This window comes from Gadus macrocephalus, chromosome 3, assembly GCF_031168955.1.
Source record: "Gadus macrocephalus chromosome 3, ASM3116895v1".
NCBI lineage: Eukaryota > Metazoa > Chordata > Actinopteri > Gadiformes > Gadidae > Gadus > Gadus macrocephalus.
In genome coordinates this window covers 16,972,920-16,992,179 of record NC_082384.1, presented here as the reverse complement: position 1 = coordinate 16,992,179, position 19,260 = coordinate 16,972,920, and the positions used below count along the sequence as shown (strand labels likewise).

Genomic DNA, 19,260 nt, shown 5'->3' with positions numbered 1-19,260 from the left:
GCGCTATGTATGCTACAGTACATCCTAACCGAATCATCGCCTATGAGCTGCCATGTTCAAACTGGGACGGCGATAGTTTTCAGCAATTTCAGAACGACAGTCTTTGTTAAAAAGGGTTTAGCATATTGTCTGCCAGCTTTAGTTCCTCATAAACAACTCAACTAGTGTTAATTTCATCTCCACAAGTAAAATTTAGATAAAACGGCATCTTGCCACTTGAGATTGGTTTTATGGTTTGAGTTATTCAACTGAATTTCTCTATTACCCAAAAGGGAATGTTGTTATTGGAAATCCCATCTCATTGTTGTAAGTTATGCTGCATTCGAGCACAGCCACTCTAAACGTTTCCTAAAGGTTCCATATCAAGTAAGTGAGCCTTTTTCTTTCGGGGGGGGGGGGGGGGGGGCATCTGAGCTATTGCTGCGACTCAGGCACAAAGCCAATGGCCACCATTATAGGCCCAAATGAGACATCTCCTCAGGACGAAAACATCATCAACGCCTTGGGATGGCAGAGGGAGGTTCAGTTCAACCGAACAATTGAATGAACCAGAACAAGTCGGAGGGGGGCGAAACAACAGACCCGCCCCTTAGCAGCTGTGGATCCGTCTCCTCTCTTGCGTGCCTTTGACAACAGGGAAGCACAAATTACCACAACGGAACCAATGGGGGGGGCTGCCAGTGGATTTACGCAGGGCTTATCTGTATTCTGGACCCCGCGCACTGAGGGCCCACCGGGAGCTGCAGTCACAGGCCGAGAGCCAGCCCACAGCTGTTGCGAACGGCGATTCAAAGGCACCCGTGGGATGGGTTAATGACCAGCTCGGCCATGGGCGAAAGGCCTCCCCTAGCGTGAAACTTGCAGTGTCTTTTTTTGATTTACTTCTTTTTTTTGTCACACACACAAAGTGCCAAACCGTCATGGGTTTACGAGAAACCAAAAGTACAGTTTCAAGGGGTCAGATGTTTCATTACATTTCATTTTACACACACACACACACACACACACACACACACACACTCACACTCACACTCACACTCACACTCACACACACACACACACACACACACACACACACACACACACACACACACACACACACACACAGAGTGTGCTAATGTGGGAGCCAACAGCCCATCGATAAAGGGTTTGAGAACCTACTGCATTCAGGGATGTGATTGTGGGGATTACCCCAGGGACTTTTGGGTTCCATGGTTCGCCGCACGCACGGACACATGTTTCCATGACTCCCCTGGCCTGTCTCCCCCCCGCCATGCTGCAGGTGTTCAGGGGGGCATGGCCTCTCCATATGCAGCCCGCCGGCTTGCTTTCTCAAGCTACTGGTCATCTTGTCAAACTCTGTTGGTCTCTTTTGGTCTCTCTTGGCTGCCTGTTGTTTCCCTGTTCTGCGGGGGGTCCAGCACCACTGCCCGCTCCTGCACTCTTCTCCTGTCGCCTGGTGGTGGGCTCTTGCTGAGCATTTCTTTGGTCTGACATGACTGAGGCAGTGATTTAGACAGGGCACAACTCAACGATCCTTCTTTTGTGTACCAATTGGATCAGCTTTGTCCGAGGCGGACGTAAACAAATCATGGTTTATGGCGGCGTGAGTCCCCATACATACTGTCCTTTTGTGGAATGAAATTTGGCTCAGTTTACTTTTGAATAACATTGCATTGGCTAGGTTAGACACATTGGCATGAGTTTGTTTGTGTGTTTATAAATGTGGTTGCTGGGTTTCATCCCTTAAAGTAGAATTGTAACATGGTGTTTTGGTTTACATTTTCGAAAAACATGTTAAGTAACATTATTTCTTCTTCCACCATTAGAATTATCATGTTGGTTTTTACATGTGGATATCGTTTATGTTTTAGCACTTTCTGGTGTCTGTGGTAACGGTTCTGCATTATCAGCAAAAAACAAAGCGAGAAAAATGTAGAGGGTGTACTGCCTTCAGAGGACTGGCCAGATGAAATATCACCCTTCTCCTGCACATCCACACAGTGAGTAATCGGCCCTCATAACTCCTACAGTAAAAACACACTGCACCTACTGCTCTTGTTACGTTACAAATAGAGGTGATGTTCAAGGTCCAATAAAAAGCTCACTGAATACAATTCAACCAATCAGTTTTACTTTCTGAGCTGCTTAAAATTAATTTATTTTATCGCCTCTTGATTACTTTTAGACCTGTACGCAAACGGTTGAGGAATAAAGTGAAAGAATATACAAAATAATGAGTCACCAGACTGACTGAGTGTGTTTCAATGGGCAAACTTTTATAACGTGACCTTCTCATGAACCTGTTGTACGCCATGAAAACAAGACACCTTCGCTTTTTCCCCTCGCTTCATAATGAGGCCATAGTGTCAATTATCTTTTTTTTTATGCGGTCCTACCAGGAGCCATAAGAAAACAGAGGATACGGAGCAACAGGGCTCCCCCCTGTGGCGAGAACACGCAGCCGTCCGTTCACTCAGTACGCCACAGAACGAGCGTCTCCGTAGCAACAGACCTACATAGCAACTACCACCTTTTTTATACTGATAATCTTGTCTTTCGTTCTTGGAAAGAGAACATACCTACATAGTCATACCTACATAATGTATTTTAAGCCATGTATAGCACAGGCCTGTAATGTTCTGTGCTTGATAGCTGATTCATGCATGAATTCTTCCAGGCTGGAAGAATGCAACTCACACCAATCACAACCACGGAATGAAATGTGAAGAATGACTTTGTCTGCTCTTCAGTCGTGCTCTAGGCAGAGGTAAGGAAATTCAAAGAGAATATATATATAGACCGACTAAGAAGAGGTGGACTTCAAAGCCTTCTGCTTTCTATTTAAATGACAACAGATATATTGATATATTCCATAGAAACAACACACACACACACACACACACACACACACACACACACACACACACACACACACACACACACACACACACACACACACACACACACACACACACACACACACACACACACACACCATCGTTTCCACAATGCATGATGACTCATTCAGAAGGTAGAGAACCAAATTGAACTGGACAGAGCAAGGAGGCTGGCTCAGACCTTGCCATTGCTGGCCAGCTAAAATCCAATTTCAGCCCCACAATGCAAAGCTTGTTTGACCAGTCCCGACGAATGATTTAGGACACAACCGCATATTGTCCATCACCTCTCTACCACGGGCCCTGGAGGAGCAGTGGACTGAGGCACTCTGGGATGGAGCCTTGCTAGGATTCAGGACTCAATTGATAGGCTACTATTGCTCTGGAATACAGAAAGCAATGGTCTGAGCCGGCTCCAATTGCTCACAAAAGCACCACTGTGGCAACATGTTTTCGCCTGAAGTGCATCGTTTTTGCAGTCATATATTCTGTGCACTCAAAAGTTTTGCATACAATTCAAACTGAAGTTGTTGTTTGTCTTTCTTGAGTTGAAGAATTGTAGGCTATGTATACTCCTAGCGGCATCGCGCGCCAATGAGGCAAATGAGATTCTCTTTTATGTTTATGAGTCTCTTTTGACTAAGTCGAAACACTTCCAAACCGACGCTTGTTGCTCTCCCGGTCTGTCCTATATTAGCTCTGGGGCTGCCAGCTTGCTCGGAGCCACCGTGTAGGACCTTTATCTCTGCTACACGTGGATACAACTTTGGTACATCACTCCTAGCTATCGACCCAAATGTGTCAGATGGTTTTCAGATGTTTCGCTGTAGTTTTAAATAGGTTGTGGACTTATTTAACATTTTCTGTGTAGCAGATTTAGGCTTCTATCAGGTAGATTTTATTCATATTTATATTAGATCAACGCATTTGTTGGTGCCTTTGGCTTTTGGATGCTGATATTTCAATCTGCAAACTGTTTTATTAACTTTCAACTGAACTGTATTCCCACAAGTTATAATGCGAGGCACATGAATGATCAGTTTGAACTACACATTGCAATGTTTTCCCAATGTGAATGTGGGATTTCTGAAAGAAACAAACACAAACAAGCCAAATAAATAAATAAATAGAGGCTTTGTCATTAACAGAAGCCCGCAAGCAAGGAGAAACCTGTGAAGGCCAGCAATGACGAATGAGAAGTCTGCATCACACACACTGAATGACTTACAGTGCCTACCTGTTTGGATCCAGGGTTACCAGTGAAGACAACTTGTCAATTACCTTGCATTATACCAATGGAAATGAAAAGATGTGTGGGGGTGGCACACATGAATGGAAGGAAATTATTCCATTAGTCAGTGTACAGAATTCTGAAAACCCTGAATGACAACAGTACACACATACCATGTGCACACATATATATGAACACACTGTGATTTGTTGCTTTGTGTAAAGTCTGCTGCTCCCACTGATGTCTGGCTGAGGAAACCAAGACGTGCGTGCATAAGAAATAGAAACATTTTCAATACCCGATGCCTAAAACACCTACACTTTAATCGGAAATGGCTGATTCTGCAATGGCTGATTATTTTTGGTGCGTCATCTGACCTCTGGATGTCACCACGTTTCTACATATCTATACATAGTAATACGCAAAGAATACAAGAATACATTGTTGGAATACAAATTCAAACAATACAACATATTGCCATGAGTATTAATAATCCTGTCTCTGGTTTGCCGTCATGGCAAGCAGAATAGAGTATATTATTTTCGCTGGGAACTGTTGATTAAAGTTAGTTGGGCCTCAAAGAGAAAGGCTGCAATGCTAAGGGACATGGGTCAGATTAGTGAAATGTTAATCTTTTTAGTACAAAGAAGCTCCTTTAATTGGGTTGTATTTCTGCTTCAGAGTTGACTAGAGACCATTAACTGCAGAAATGATAAAAAGCAATAGGAATGAAGGATGGGATTGGAATAACGCTTCTGTGATTATGGAGGACTTTTTTTTTTTAATCCATGCCTGCCCACAGTGCTTGGAGGTTTAACTTTCAATTTGGAGACGTGCATCGTGTGGTTTCTGTACCAAACAGCCTTCCCTTCACACACAAATTCTCTGTTGGAAGCTGGCCTGCTGTGATAGTTTAACAATAAACACTTTGCTTTTGGGAGAAAGTGGCAATGGACTGTAAATTCATGAGATCTATTGCGTGAATACAAACAAGACCTTGAAAGGTGACATACACTACCAGGTGTGAGTGTGATTAGCCGTCACAAGCAGTTTTGAAAAACCGCCTCTTCAGACATCACAAGTGGGCGTGTCCACCATATGTATGACGGATAAATGAGCAACGTTTGCTACAGTCCAGAGAGTGAGCTGGTAGACTGATCTATCGAGTAGCATCCAGCTGCAGCCTCGGAGCCGGGACCTGTGTTGTGGCAACAGCACTGTGGTGTGGCAGGACAGTGTTTTTCTTTGTGTGTCTATCAATGTACTAATGGCTGTATAGATAGATACTATTGATAAGCAATACATTGAGCTGTGTGAAGCTGTTTGATGTAATGGTAGTATACGTTGGAGATCTATCTATATCTATATATTATGTATCTTGCACGACCTGCCACACGGCTCCGGGCACTGTGGTGTGCAGCGGGATGCTATTGGATCTATCCAGCACACATCTAGGTGGACACACCTACTAGTGTTGTCTGAAGAGACAGATTTTCAAAAGTGCTTGTAACGGCTATTCACACTCACTACCGGCTGTATAATCTGTCACCTTTAAGAGTGGTAATTGTTGGTTTTATAGCACAGCCTGAGAATTATAAATAGTTCTTGTTGTCCAAATCCCTTGCTGATAAAATGGAGCACCAAAGCACCAGCAGCCGCTGACACATACAATATTTCCATTTTAGTTGCAAAATCCATGCAAAAGAGATTTTGGGTGGATCATGCATAGAGGTAGACTGGCTATTGCCAGACCAAGATCAATCATAGATTGCTTGTTGGTCTGAGGAGGCTGCTGTCATTTTCTTCAGCACAAGACTGGCTTGATAAACGGGCCTAGTTCACCTGACTCTCAGAGCCATAGATAGAGAGAGAATGTTATCTCTATCACCCTGAACTGACTCTGTACACAATTGGCTGCTTACCGTCGCTTCCCTGTCGTCCCTGTGTTAAACCAGCCAATAGCGTGCCAGGGAGGGAAGCCATCTTGGTGATTGGCTCTAAAATAACTAAATAACAAGCTGTTGCTGGGTTGTTATTTGTTACAATGTTGATAATCCTAGTTTGTTAGATTAAGACATCTGATGACTAGGACGTGTAAAGCACGACCTACAGTTAACATTAACAACTTTAACCTTTTTTTCTCAATTGGTAAAAATCACCATACACCACTATCACAGACGGCACACAAGCATTGAACAGTCAAAGATACTTTTACTTTGAAAACCATCAGTGTTAGGTAAAATCAGAACAGCATACACGATGTTAGCCAAAAAGAAAAGAAAACAATGAACACAGCAAACATGACCAAACTGCATCACTTTAGATGTAGCCATGATGAACACCACTTTACAAATGATCATAGATAAAGATGCCTCAATATAGATTGGATCACAACACGATCTGCAGATAAGTCAATAATAATATATAAATTTGATGAATAAAAAAAATCCGTTAGAAAGACCTCACTTAAAGTAACATGCAATGCGAAACAACTAATAGCAGCTCAGAAACTGAAAATAAAATTGACCAGCAGTCAGTAAGAACCGAGACAAACGTCCATATCAGTCCGTATATTCGGTGTATTTTTTAGAGGACCCCTGCACTTTGCTCGCTGGGTATTTCAGTCTGTTCAGGGCCATCTTTCGGAGGACAGCTTGTGGCAAGTCGACGTGGCATTTCTCCGCCAATTCGACCAGATAGATCAAAACATCACTGAGTTCCTGGCCGAGATGCTCCCGCTCAGAGTCGGTCCAACCGGGCAAGCCCTCGGCGACTTCCCCTCGCCACTGGAAGAGCTCGGACACCTCTCCCACCTCTCCAACCAGGGCCAGCAGCAGGTTTCGGGGTTGATGAAACTGGTTCCAATCCCGCTCATCTGTGAACTCAGCTTGCAGTCGGCGAACTTCTTCCAACGTGGGCTCCTTACTGAAGGTGAACTTCTCGTCTCCTCCTGCTCCATTCGTCAGCGTGGGACGGATTCGGAGACGATCGGTTAACGCTACTCCATTTGACAAGGGTGACAAGTCGTCTTTATGTCCGTTAACTGCATCTCCATTTGTTGCCATTTTCGGTATAGTTAAGGATGGCAAATACGAACGATACAAGAGCTGTAGACGCGGCACCAACAGTACCATGCGAAATACTCCCGCCAGTTACAACCCGGAAATGATGTAAACCCCGGAAACAGGATGTGCATTGGACGTTTTTTTATGCATGAATTTGTAGTTTATTTTCGAAAACGCTCTGTCAATCGTAGCTGGGCTACTACGACCTTGCCCAAGAACTACAGCTCCCAACTCCCTACCATCTGCCAACAATGCAGACAGCATGGCCGCCTGCACTGTCCTAGTAACTCCCCTGCTGTATGTCAATAAACAAAGCTCTTTATTTTATCATAAGGCTTGCAATATACACAGACAATGTGTTACTAAGAAGATTAGCACGTCTGTTTCACGATGCTCTAGCCAAGCCGATCCACAAAAAAAGAGGTAGGTAATGTAGCGTTTGACTTCTGGTCCTTTTCAGGATCATAAGTGATTATGTGTTATGAATGGAGGCTATACACTATATGCATGAGCTTTTATTGGTTTCAGAATATTATAGCGAATAGCCTTTAACAGACATTCTCAATGCTGGAATATGTACTTGCCTGTCTTTGCCGTAGTCGTCCTCATGAGCTGGTCGGTGTAGTTGGGCTGGAAATCCATGCGCAGATTCAGTCCAACACGAAACTCTTCTCTGGGTCTAAAGTCGGCTTCTCTGCACCGCCAAATTCCCTGGTGTCATTCTTTGACGCATCCTTGCCGGGGACACTGCCAGTAATTATTTGACATACACAATTAATGGATTCCCTTTTCATGTATACTCTTTCATTGCTGTAGTCATTATAAAGTAATTAATACATAATGTCCATTTGTACTCCTAGGTGCTTAACAGACGATGCGTCGAAGCAGCAGTAATGACAGCCCTGGCGCTCAACTGCACCATCAACAAGAAATCATTCTTTGACAGGAAGCACTACTTCTATGCAGACCTCCCGGTGAGTGGAAACTTTATGTTCTCATTTTCTGTCTTCTTTGTTAAAACTTTTACATACAGATGAATCCAAAGTGCGGGTGGGAAGGAAAATGCAGCCAATTGGGCCATGCATATTATGCTACGTTTTGATTTGTCTTCCTCCCTATTTTCTTCACATGTTTAATGCATCTATCCCTGGGCAATAACCCGTGATTTCTGAAACAGTGAAAATGTCCCTTTTCATGCATATAATTGCACACTTTGTTATTTGCCGAAGCCTTAAATATTTCTCAAATGGGAGTAAACCTTCTTGCAACCATTCCATTTAATTGCAATAGTATGATTTAGGCGTAACATTTCCTTCATTTGGTACACGCTACTTTTTCTTATATACAGCAATATACTAAAAAAAGTATAATTTCCTCTGTATGATTGTATTTTACCGTGCCCTTGGAAAGTAATACAAAGAATATTCCACTCTCATAGTACAAAAGAAGAATGTTTGTAAAGTTGATGTTATGAGTCACAAACAATTACTGAAAAAGGTTTATCGCTTTTCTAGATATTCTAATAATTTATGGGAAAATTAATTGTCGTCCTGGCTGGTCACAATGTCATGGTAGGGGTCACAGATTATCAAATAAATCTTAAATATATAAAATAATATCAAATTTTGCCAAGGTTGTCATAGATTTGGAATATATGATCATAGTGACATAACATTGGTTTCTTGTCCTTTCAGCATTCTAATATTAAGTAATCTATCATGGTTATATGGGAAACGGTTTCCTCAAGACCATTGCCAGTCCCACTGATTGTATTGCACATTCATACATTCGTAGTCTTCAGCATTCAAACCTGAAGCAATGTCAGGAAGAAATTTCAGATATATTGCTTAATAACTTGATTTGTTTTGACCAATCATGTTGTCTGTTGTCGAATAAGCTGTGAGGGTATGATTAGCCAGCAGCAAACAAAAACTTAGCCAGCACTAGCATACATTTGACTGTAAAGGTTTCAAATGAAAAGTTTACTTGAGGTGTTTTTGATGAGTCACACAAATTACAGCTTTATTCACTCATTAAATAGAGCCTGGGCACATCTGTGATATTTATCAGTAACAGTATCATCAGTTCATATTTAATATGGTCCTCTGATCACGCCACACAAATGAATCACCGGCACAAATAAATAATCACAAGTTCCTTAAAATATCAAGGCTTGAAATAAGCCTTGATGTTGCTTGCATGTTTCCTAATGAGTGATGGGTTTGTGATGGGTCTGAACAGCATGAGTAATGCGGGGAATGCACAGGCAGTCCAACAGTGAAACCTTGTGCGTGGGTCTATCTAAACAAGTATGACACCTTTTTATATAATGGGGTTCAAATGTCAAGGCGTCGGTGACGGGGATAGTGTGTTAGAGATCATTAGTCCCCATAACGTCAACAGTGTGTGGTTGGGAAGAGGATAGGTTAGGCTGGATTTAGCTAATGTTCATTGCATTGCTTAACATGCAGCCATCAGCAAGGGAACTGATTGCACAGGCAGGGACATTTATTTTAATTCAATTAATTGGATTGGATTGCTTTCACAATGCAACACACGTGTGCAAATGCTTGAAGACTTTCAGTAAAAATTGTCTTTGAAAAAGACAAGCATCTTCAAAGGAACAGAAGGGCAAAAGCTTGCTTTGGGATGTGTCATTGTTTACAGAAGTCAGACACACAGTTTACATTTTATTCTCTTTGTTGAGTGCAGACGATACACACACACGCACGCACGCACGCACGCACGCACGCACGCGCGCACTCTCCCACTAATTACCTCCATGTCGCTCCATCTTCGGTAACCTCCCCCCCCTCCCGCATGCCAATAGGTATTAATAATGCTTTGCCTTAGTGTGATGCCGGTTTCCACGGTAACAAGCCCAAAGTGATGGTGGATGAGCAGCAGCAGGAGTTCTCTCGGTAGCGAAGCAGCAGAGCAGATGAAATATTTATTCTCTCTTTTGGACCTATCTCTTTCTCTTCCTCTTCCTCTTTCTCTTTCTGTATCTCTCTTGTTCTGTGTGTGTGTGTGTGTGTGTGTGTGTGTGTGTGTGTGTGTGTGTGTGTGTGTGTGTGTGTGTGTGTGTGTGTGTGTGTCTCGCTCCCTTTGTCTGTCTGTTTCTCTCTCTCTCTGTCTCTCTCTGTATCTCTCTCCTCTGTGATTGCGTAAACCCGGGTGAGACGACAAGGGCCCAGCCCACCGAGTAACGAAGGCTCCGGCAGAGACTGGTTGTTTAATTGATGGCCCCTCTCGCCCCGCCACCGCCGGGGCCGGCGTGGCTGCGTGAGCCTGTTCTATTGTTATTCCACAGCGGTTCGCTTACCGTGAAGGTTTTTGCCCTATTAGACGGTTCACCGCATATTTTTTTGGAACATTGTTTGCTTATTGGCACATTGTCAAGAATGAATGCCCCCCTCAAGCGTAAGTCTGGTTTGTTATTTGTCATGGTTGACACAAGGCTACTTCTTGATTTTAATGAATGCTTTTAAGGACATAGATGGTGGAAAATCGAATGCTCTATGATCAAGGAAAACTCCGGAAAACATCAAGATAAATACAGATTCACTCACTTCACGATCTCGAGTAGGATAGGCAGAAGAATAGTTCACATTGATTTGGACCACCAGTGCTCGATGCAACGCTGCAACGTCACTCTATCAATGAACTCTTTTCTTGTGCGTCTATTGTGCAATACTTGACTGGTAAACAGTGTGACGCTCCCTGTGTCATCACCTGGAGCCCTGGCGTGAACCTCGCTACAGAGGTGCGCACGAGTGTTCCTAAAACCTGGCCCCCCCCGACAGGCGGGCTACCAGATCACCCAGCAGCGACGGGCCGTGGCGGTGGACGGCCAGCTGGCCTACAGCCTCCTCGGCGGCAGGAAGAGGAACCAGATCCAGAGCAGGACTGTCCGTATCAAGCAGATCCAGCTGGAGCAGGACAGCGGCAAGAGTCTCCATGATGACCAGCGGAGCCAGACCCTCATCGACCTCAACAGAGCAGGTAAGCACAACCCAAACTCCATTTGGGTCATCTTTATGAGGGATATATTGATTTATTTTTCCTAATCCAATGAAGTTTAAAACGGTTTCTTATCAAGGTTGTTTCATCGCATTTTTGTACAGCTGAAAGCTTATCAACATTTTTTATTTGAGTCGCTGTACCCAAACAAAATAGCAATATTTTGCTCGGGTAGGTGGCCATTGTTCTGGAATCAGTTTAAAAAGCCTCATTATTCAAATGAGGAGCCGAGGGGGCGTCAACGTGGCTCTGGTTTTGTGATGTTCCAGGTGTAGGCCTGATGGAGCTGGTGATGGAGCCAGACATGAGCTGCGGAGAGCAGGCTGCCGCGGCCGTCAGGGAGCTGCAGCTGGTTCTGCAGGCTCTGGGCACCTGTCAAGGAAACATGTCAGGTAGGGAAACCCATCCAAGCCGGACACTCCCCGTTCTTTCCTCGGCCCATCTCCCTCCTTCACTGACACTAACACTGATGATGCCCTCAGCCCAGCCCTGTTGGCCGCTCTTGTGGCTCTTGGTCTCCCTCCTAAACCATAGGAAAGAACCTGTTTCTCTGGTTCTTTCCCCGCTCCTCTAACCACCACCCTTGTTACTCCGTATCAACCCCTGGCCCCCCCCCCCCCCCCCCCAGAGGGACAACTGAGAGTGGACGCCAACGTGTCGGTCCACCGGCCCGGGGAAGAGCTGGGCGTCCGGACGGAGGTGAAGAACATCAACAGCGCCCGCTTCCTGTCCAGGGCTATCGGTGAGTCGTATGGGGGCTTGTCAGAAACCTGCCAAAAACCCGGGGGGGGGGGGGGGGGATAACGATCAGAGCCCCCTGCTGGGCTTCTCAGGGACGATAACAAGGACAGCGCCTCTCTCGGAGCGCTGTGTGTGGTTAGGGCATTGTGTCTGAAATGGGTGGGAGTGAACGTTGTTGAGAGGAGGCGAGTGCTGAAAGCTGCTCTGACTGAAGCCAATCTCACTGCCTCACTGAACCGTCAGGAGAAGTGCGTAAACAACCGCACACGCACACACACACACACACACACACACACACACACACACACACACACACACACACACACACACACACACACACACACACACACACACACACACACACACACACACACACACACACATAGTGAAAGAAAGAAACAAAGAAAGAGCTTTTTCTTGAAGATGACATTTGCAATCAGTTTGCCCTGAAACAATCGCTCCGTGTATGGGTAATTATGCATGTGCTCCCAGTCAAACTGCTTGTCAAGATAAAGTGAGGAGACGGCAGCACACAAACAGTGGATGCACCCGCAGCTCCCAGGCGATGCCCTGGGAAAAAGTCTATAAACAACTTCTATCTCATCTCCTGCACTTTATCCTTCAGAGGAAACTCTTTGAAAAGCGATTCTTGTTCCCTACCTGCATCCAGGGGAGGAAGACTGAGAGGGGGAATGGGGTTTATCCCAGGCCAGGAGGCATTAAGATGCATATTACGGAGCCCCGCCGGTTAGCTTTGCAACAGATGTTCACCGATAATCACACATCAGTGTAAACATTAGCTTTTTGTGTTTTCAGCAGAGTTTTGGTACTTCCTTCCTCAAACACAACATTAGGGCACTTCTGTGCCGAGGGCACATTAAGAAGTCGTCAATGAACATATCACTTGATCGACCTGTTGACTTCAGTCAGTTGCTGCAGCTGAAGTGCTATTTAAAAAAAGTCAGCGTGCCAAAAGGATCATCTATCAACTTACACGTCGTCAAAGGCACTTCACTTCACGGGCGGTACAGCAGATGTCAGGGGTGTAATCTATTAAGATGTGTCGGCGTGCGTGTGTGTGTGTGTTTGTAGCTCACTCCCAGTTTCATTCACCGCCCCCAGACTACGAGATCCAGCGACAGATCGAGGCTCTTGGGAGAGGCGAGGCGGTCCTGAACGAGACCCGAACGTATGACTCCAAATCGGGGTGAGAGGATTCGCCTTCCAGGCTATATTGTGCTCTGTGTTCGGTTAGTAGCCCTGGATGACTACGGCCACAGTAGTCGGATAGACTGACAGACAGACGACGGTTGGGGGGAGACAGCCCCTGTGACAGCCCTCTCATCAAAATAAACGAGATTAAATAGAATGAATTTTATTCCTAAACTTGTAGCTTGTTGTACAGCTGCAATCGCCGCTAGAGCTTCGCTGTCCATCTATCAAGAATGTTTCTCTCAAACGTTATTTGTGTCTCAAAGACACACAAAATGATCTGTTTGTTCCGATTTCACCACCTGGCTCCAATGTGTCCCTTCACGTTGGCAGCTCCTCCCTAACAGCCTCATGTGGTTTTCCTCCTCAAGCCACACCATTCCCATGAGGGACAAGGAGGGTCTCCAGGACTACCGGTGAGTAGTGTTATGGGATGTTTTAAGGTGTCGCAGAATATGTGCGGGTGTGCGTGCATGCGTGCACGCCTGCGCTTCCATGACTCCACCCCCTCAAACCCCCCCACCCCACCCCCGAAACAAGCGAGCATCGCAGCAGAGGGGCAGACTGGCAGCTCTTTAGATGGGCTAGATAAGCACACGCTGCCCAAGGGTGCCTGTCAGAGAGTAGCCTGCACCCCCGTCCGTGCAATAAAGGGGGGGTGGCCCCCGCTGAACCAAGCGATTAGAGGGGAGGCTGTGATGTGTGACAAGGAGTCTGTGTCAGGAGAGGCGTATCGGCGTCAACAACAACATCCCCGCCCCCCACTGCCGCCAACCCACACCACTTGCTGAGCTTATCTCAGCCGCTGCTGATAGAAAGAAGCCTATCCGCCCACAGTGCCACCACTAACCACCCCCCCCCCCCCACCCCACCCCACCCCGCCCACCCTCCTCCCCCAACCTCGCCCACCCTCCTCCCCCAACCTCGCCCACCCTCCTCCCCCAACCTAGGTTCATGCCGGAGCCCAACCTGCCCCCCCTGGTGGTGTACGAGGACCGGGGCTCCGTGCCAGCCGGCCTGCTGGGGGCCGAGGGGGTGGTGGTGCTGGAGGGCCTGAGGGAAGGTCTCCCCGAGCTGCCCAGCGTCAAGAGGGCCCGGCTGGTGCGCTCCTACGGCCTCCTGCCTGAGCACAGCTTCACCCTGGTGGTGAGCCCCCGGCCCCCCCCGACGCAGGACCTCACCATTGCTTATTGTGGTGGCCTTTTAGGTTTTAGATTTTACATTGATTAAAAAAAATATATATATATATTCTAGGTGCCAAAAAATCAATTAAAATAAACCATGTTATCAGAAATAATTTTGTGAAAATCGTTAATTGATCATGTAATAATTTTTTCACCAAAAAGGTAAATCTGGACTTTATCACTCCCCTACATTTTTTACATAATTGATAACTCTCCTTAGTGATTAACATATGGTTAGATGTACTTGATTAATCCCAGGTATAATTAGTTAATTATGTGTTTAAAGTAAGCACGCCACCTCCTCCATTGGCCCATATATTTTCATGTTGGACAATTAACCTGTGAGGTCGCAAATGTTGCTCATACAGGCCTATCCCCAACTTTAAATTCTTGAGCGCATACAAGAGAGTGAAGATATGGGTTTCTGGTGCTTCATTCTCTAGATGCTAGTCAGGGCATGTTTTAAATTGGAACCAGTGATGATATTTGCTCTGTTGCAGAATGAGGATGGGCTGATGGAATACTTTGAGGCGGTTGTCAAGGAGACCAGGAAGGAGCCGAGGAAATTGATTGGCTGGGTGACAAATGAGCTGCTGGGTCATCTCAAACACCACAACCTAAGTGTGAGCAAATGGTGAGACATGCGCATACATATGTGGAATGTGACAACTTTAATTCATGAGGGCAAATCCAAGAGGAATAATTGAAACTTCTGAAATTGGTTATTAAAGTCTGTAATTTGTCTCCGTGGCAACCACTAATTTAATATTCGTGGGCTAGAATCCTGATCGGTCCTTTGTCCATGTTTGAAGATTATAAAATACCAGGCCTCTGTCAGGGGCTCAGCAGTTACATATAACATGATGCATCCAAAGCAGACATTTATCCACTTTTCAAAAATTTGTGTGAGCTTACAAAGGTCAATCCCAGGAACCTTTAACAACACAGAGCGACAAACATAACACTTCAACAATGATGAGTGGGCTCGCACCGCTAACCATTAATCTAACTGAACTGAGTCACTCGAGACTCGATTTAAGTTTTATTTATTTATTTACGCTGAGCGCGTACATGCTTTGTGTCACAAACAACACATTTAGAGGAACAATCGGTGGGTTGATAGGTTCGCCGAAGTACGCCAGGTTCGCAGGCCGGCATGACCCTACTGTGATGTCTATGAGTTTCCATGAACCGTCTCGCAGTCGGTTCATAGTCATAGCTCACAGTCCATGAATGAACCTCATTACAGGGCTGCCTTGTCTCATGAAACAATAAGCTATACTACGCAGCATCTCCGAGACCCCCTGCGGTGATCCTTGTCTGGCTCCGAAGAGCTCGTGGGATCTTCTTACGAGAACCTGCCAGTGTGAAACATGTTTCCTCGAATAAAAGGAAATTACAGATAGTCTAAATATTTCCATGTCGGGGGTCCGGGCTCGGAGTGTCATTATTACATAACCCTGCGGTACGAGACGACGCTCCTTAGACTATAAAGTCTAAGAAGCCTCGTCTTCCTCCCCCCCCCCCACCCTTTCCACTGTCTAGCCAGCAGCTATCTCGTCTGCGCTTCAGATCCTCCCCAGACAGCAGTGCTAATGTTTATGGTGTCAGAACCACCGCCAACGCCTCACCTCCCCCCCCCCTCCTAGTGGCTGGTTATCTGTCAGGGCCGTTGTGATGGACCACCACGACACCCGGCCCTACCTGGACTCCCCCCCCCCCCCCCCCCCCCCAACCCACCCCACCCCACCCCACCCTCACCCACAACCGTGACTATTAGCATGACAGATGGAGAGGAAGTGAGACAGAGGAAGTAACTGTAGACGGGCGGCGCCGCGGCACTTCTGAAGTGGCGATGCCAGGGGAAGTTTCCGGCGGGAAATAAGGGGGCCCGGGATCATGGGGCTGACTTCCAACGCCGAGTCCCGGTTTTTTAAATCACCTGAAATGTCTTTACGGGGAAACGTCACTCGCTAGACTCTGGAGGTACTTGCCGGAGAGAACCCGACTTGAGTGGAGTTCGGAGGAGTGCTGGCTGGAAGCTGTGAGACTCGGCCTATTTACAGACGGATGAAAGAGCAGAAGTACTTCCAAAGCCACTGGAGTGTTCCCGGCCATCCCCATGGTAAATGAAAGGCAACTTTCTGTTTCTGAAGGGGGGGGGGGGGGGAGGATGTCTTGCGGGAGGGGCGGTGTTCACTCAGGCTGTACTTGGGCGGATGGCTGCGGTATTGAATTGGATACGGAGTAATCATCAGGGCTGTGTGGTGACAGACTGGTGAGTTATTGAGCCCCGCCTCGCATAATGGCGTGCAGAGCGGGGGGGGGGGCACGGGTGTGTCTCGGCGGTCGGTCCCAGGCCGCCGCTGCCTCTGGGAAAGCGTGTCGTGAATAATGTTCATTGTTGTTGCTTCTTCTGAGTCATTGAGTCATTACAAGCTCTATGGGGGAGGAATAAACAGATTTATTTTTTCTTGTTTTCCTATGTTAGACACACACACACACACACACACACACACACACACACACACACACACACACACACACACACACACACACACACACACACACACACACACACACACACAGGTGCAGACCAGTCAGGTAAATGTATTGACGGGTCCAATGAGCTTGGTGTAGTATGTGTGCATAGTAATCTCCAAAATCCCTAACACCTTTTTCTACACTCTTCTGCACCTATTCCTATTCTAAGTCTCTCCCATCTCCCTCATCCACGAAAAATCCCTTTGTTTACTCACCGTTTTGTTTTCCATCTTTTCTTCGTTTATCTTAGTCCGGTCTCTCCGTCGGCACTGGCTGAGCTGCTGGAGCTCCAGGAAGCAGGACACATCTCCTCCACCGTCGCCAAGCAGGTCGCTAGCCTGTCTCCGTCTGTCGGTGACTCTGTCTCTCTCTCCGTCTCTGTCTTTCTCTCTGTCTCCCTCTATGTCTGTGACTCTGTCTCTCTCTCTGTCTCTGTCTCTCTCTCTGTCTCTCTCTCTCTCTCTGTCTCTCTCTCTCTCTCTCTCTCTCTCTCTCTCTCTCTCTCTCTCTCTCTCTCTCTCTCTCTCTCTCTCTCTGTCTCTGTCTCTGTCTCTGTCTGTGACTCTTTCTCTGTCTCTCTCTGTCTCTGTCTCTGTCTCTCTCTCTGTCTCTGTCTGTGACTCTGTCTCTGTCTCTCTGTCTACGTCTCTCTCTGGGAGATTATTGTTATTCATGTGATTTAACCTTTATTTATTCAGGAAGCCTCACAGAGTTCGGGCATGCCTGGGCTTCAGTTCTATGTATATAGTTTATTCAGTCATTTAAATGAGGCTTCTCTCCATAGCAACGCCGTGCCTTTCAGTGACATCCTTCAGGAGCAGGTAGGGCGGTTAAGCCTCTTGCTCTACAGGAGTACAGACATCGAGGAGCATCCCACCCCGTACCCTTCAGTGTTGATTGAGACCCCCGCCCTACCCTGCCCTATGTGTAGGTCCTGGGGGAGATGTGGAGGGACCCAGGGAGGAGGGCTCCGGAGGTCGTGCGGGAGCAGGACCTGGGGCTGGTGTGTGACTCCAGCGACCTGCAGAGGGTCTGCCAGAGGGTGCTGGACTCCCACCCCGACCTGGTGAGACCCCCTCAGAGCGTCCAGGGGGGGTGGAGGGAGGATTAGTATTCACACCATGAGGAGACCAGACTGAACGACACGACACGCCCAGAATCAAGGACGCTGTTCACCACATGCTCGTTATTGTTTGTGCAGTGGAATGCTTACGTGCCAAACTCGTATAAAACATTTATAACGCACATATAGTATAACGTATTGGAGAAAATATGTAAAGTAGCTTCATCTGCAAGAAAAATATATGATGTATAAACAAAACAATGCATGCAAAATAGGGTAACTTTAACTTGGTGTAACTTTAAATACAGTGTGCTGCCTCTGGCCTGGAGGTGGGCGATTGTTTGAGTCATAGAGCCAGCTGGCCTGGCGGTTTGGGGTCACTGCTCAGAGCACTAATGGCCAGAGAGAGAGAGAGAAAAGCTCCATCTCAGTTTCTCGGTGTCAGGGTAGGTGTGGGGGTGTTTGCCTTATGGCCGTTCAAATGTTTCTCTCTCACTCTGGCATACTAATGTCTCTCTCCCTCTCTCCCTCTCCGGTGTAGGTGCGGGCATTGCGGGAGGGTAACAAGAAGGTCCTGAACAGGCTGATGGGTCTGGTGCAGAAGGAGACCAAAGGCAGGGCTGACCCCGTACTAGTGAGGAGCCTTCTGGAGGAGAAGACTTCCTGAACACCACCAGTGTTCCCCACCAGTCCATCAGCTCACCGTCACCATGGGGGGATAAACTACACTCTGTGTCGTTGGCTCTGTCTCTCTGTCTCTCTCTCTGTCTCTTCTCTCTCTGTCTCTCTGTCTGTCTGTCTGTCTGTCTGTCTGTCTGTCTCGTACCCTGTCACAGATCAAGTATACAATCATGGTTATATAAGGCAGAAGTACCTATTTTCTATTCCATCCTGGTATTAACTCTCACAAGGGGTTACGGGTACGGAGTATTCAAAAGTGAACCGCGTTATGGGATTGCTGTAAATAGAGAGGCTATGTAATTTTTGTGTATATACTGCTTGTGGTCTGAGCAATAAACACATTTTCTGATATCTTATACCTGCTGTGTTTTTTTTTTGTTAACTATTATCAGAAACATTTATGCCACATTCAAACTTCCTTTTACCTCATGGTGAATGTGAATGAAAAGCATCGAAAAAGCTTCAAGTCATCTTATTCCGTGCTGTATGGAAGTGCCAGTCAGTATGCCAGACACGGTGGTTTGGTATGCCAATCCGGGCTGCTCCTCCAAACCCTTGACCTTGTCTGGCTGAATGTCAGGGCTTGTGGACAATAGGCTCCCCCAGGTGGCTGGAA

General features: G+C 46.5%; 2 protein-coding genes and 1 long non-coding RNA gene across 3 annotated transcripts; 2 read left to right on the top strand and 1 right to left on the bottom strand.

The window, feature by feature from the left end:
• The first annotated feature begins 1,894 nt into the window (after positions 1 to 1,894).
• LOC132454349 (uncharacterized) lies at positions 1,895 to 2,991 on the top strand. Its single transcript, XR_009524919.1, has 2 exons — positions 1,895 to 2,003; positions 2,681 to 2,991. It is a non-coding gene; the product is annotated as an uncharacterized LOC132454349 (long non-coding RNA).
• A 3,331-nt stretch (positions 2,992 to 6,322) lies between these two features.
• On the bottom strand, positions 6,323 to 7,265 carry dctpp1 (dCTP pyrophosphatase 1). The gene has a single exon (XM_060047650.1). The coding sequence runs from the start codon at positions 7,263 to 7,265 to the stop codon at positions 6,693 to 6,695; it is 573 nt and encodes a 190-aa protein (XP_059903633.1). The 3' UTR covers positions 6,323 to 6,692.
• Positions 7,266 to 7,401: 136 nt separating this feature from the next.
• On the top strand, positions 7,402 to 19,000 carry gatb (glutamyl-tRNA(Gln) amidotransferase, subunit B). The gene is made up of 13 exons (XM_060047649.1): positions 7,402 to 7,619; positions 7,796 to 7,949; positions 8,057 to 8,170; positions 11,003 to 11,201; positions 11,489 to 11,611; positions 11,848 to 11,961; positions 13,083 to 13,167; positions 13,544 to 13,588; positions 14,123 to 14,318; positions 14,857 to 14,990; positions 17,151 to 17,229; positions 17,832 to 17,966; positions 18,505 to 19,000. The coding sequence occupies exons 1-13, from the start codon at positions 7,459 to 7,461 to the stop codon at positions 18,628 to 18,630; spliced, it is 1,665 nt and encodes a 554-aa protein (XP_059903632.1). The 5' UTR covers positions 7,402 to 7,458; the 3' UTR covers positions 18,631 to 19,000.
• Positions 19,001 to 19,260: the final 260 nt, after the last annotated feature.

Coding starts and splice junctions, on each gene's coding strand:
- dctpp1 (XM_060047650.1), bottom strand. CDS start 7,265: ATGGTACTGTTGGTGCCGCGTCTACAGCTCTTGTATCGTTCGTATTTG.
- gatb (XM_060047649.1), top strand. CDS start 7,459: ATGGCCGCCTGCACTGTCCTAGTAACTCCCCTGCTGTATGTCAATAAA. Junction 17,230..17,831: donor CCTCCACCGTCGCCAAGCAG/GTCGCTAGCCTG, acceptor CCCTATGTGTAG/GTCCTGGGGGAGATGTGGAG. Junction 17,967..18,504: donor TGGACTCCCACCCCGACCTG/GTGAGACCCCCT, acceptor TCTCCGGTGTAG/GTGCGGGCATTGCGGGAGGG.